Here is an 834-nt window from a genome sequence, read left to right on the forward strand (position 1 = left end):
GGGCAGTCCTGCCCCTCCCAGCCCCACTGGACACCACGCTGTGCAAAGGGCAAAGGCCGAGGCAGGGGGTGCTGGGGTGTTGCACTTTGGGGGTGGCGTCTCGGGGTGCCAGCGAGGTGGCTGCGCTGTGGGTGCCGTCTTGAAGCGGGGTCCAGGCCGGCTGGGGCACCTTACTTAGAAAAGGCCACCTGGAAGCGGGGGAGCCAAGGGCGTCTGTGTCCCCAGGCCTCGTTGGGGCTCCCCCGGCCCACGTTGTACATACTCCTTCCTCGGCCACATTAACCACACAGCCGGAGCCCGGCCTGCCTTGGCCACCGGAGGTGCCTTCGCTAGGCCTGGAGTCTCCACCAGGCCGGCCTCACCCACCCCTCTGCCCTTCTCCTCCTGGGCACCCCTCTCTGAGCAGATCTCTGCTCACTCCCAGCTCGGTTTGACCACTGTTAAGTGCCTGCGCTCTGTACCCTATTAATAAACTAAATAAAGGGAAAGACCTCCTGTGGCTGCTTGTGGCCCTGTGTCCGTGTCCACGCTGAGGGTCCCCGGGGAAGCCCACACCTCACTCGGCGGGGGCTCTGCTTGGGGATAGTCCTGGCTTCTAGGGACCCCTCCTCGGGTCCAGCAGCTCCAGTGACAGCACAGACCTAGAGCAGGGTCCTGCCCACCACCCCAGACCATACCTGTCCCTTCCCGCTCTCTTTTTCGCCCTGTTGGGGGCCCCAGGCCCTGTGTCGCAGCCAGGGACACAGTTGAAATGTTGCTTTCTGATTTTTCTTTTGTGCCCAGGCGAACACCTCCATCGGCTCCCGCCCGACCTTTCTTCTGAGCTTCGTGGAG

General features: G+C 63.4%; 1 protein-coding gene across 1 annotated transcript in view; it reads left to right on the forward strand.

Annotated features, from left to right (window-relative positions):
- Window positions 1-834, forward strand: part of Dnm2 (dynamin 2) — a 65525-nt gene extending 64691 nt beyond the window's left edge. Inside the window, 1 exon segment of the mRNA XM_019209097.1 lies at window positions 784-834. Coding sequence (XP_019064642.1) covers window positions 784-823 — 40 coding nt within the window. The 3' untranslated portion in view covers window positions 824-834.

Source organism: Fukomys damarensis, unplaced genomic scaffold, assembly GCF_012274545.1.
Source record: "Fukomys damarensis isolate Sample0158 unplaced genomic scaffold, DMR_v1.0_HiC HiC_scaffold_37, whole genome shotgun sequence".
Classification (NCBI taxonomy): Eukaryota; Metazoa; Chordata; class Mammalia; order Rodentia; family Bathyergidae; genus Fukomys; species Fukomys damarensis.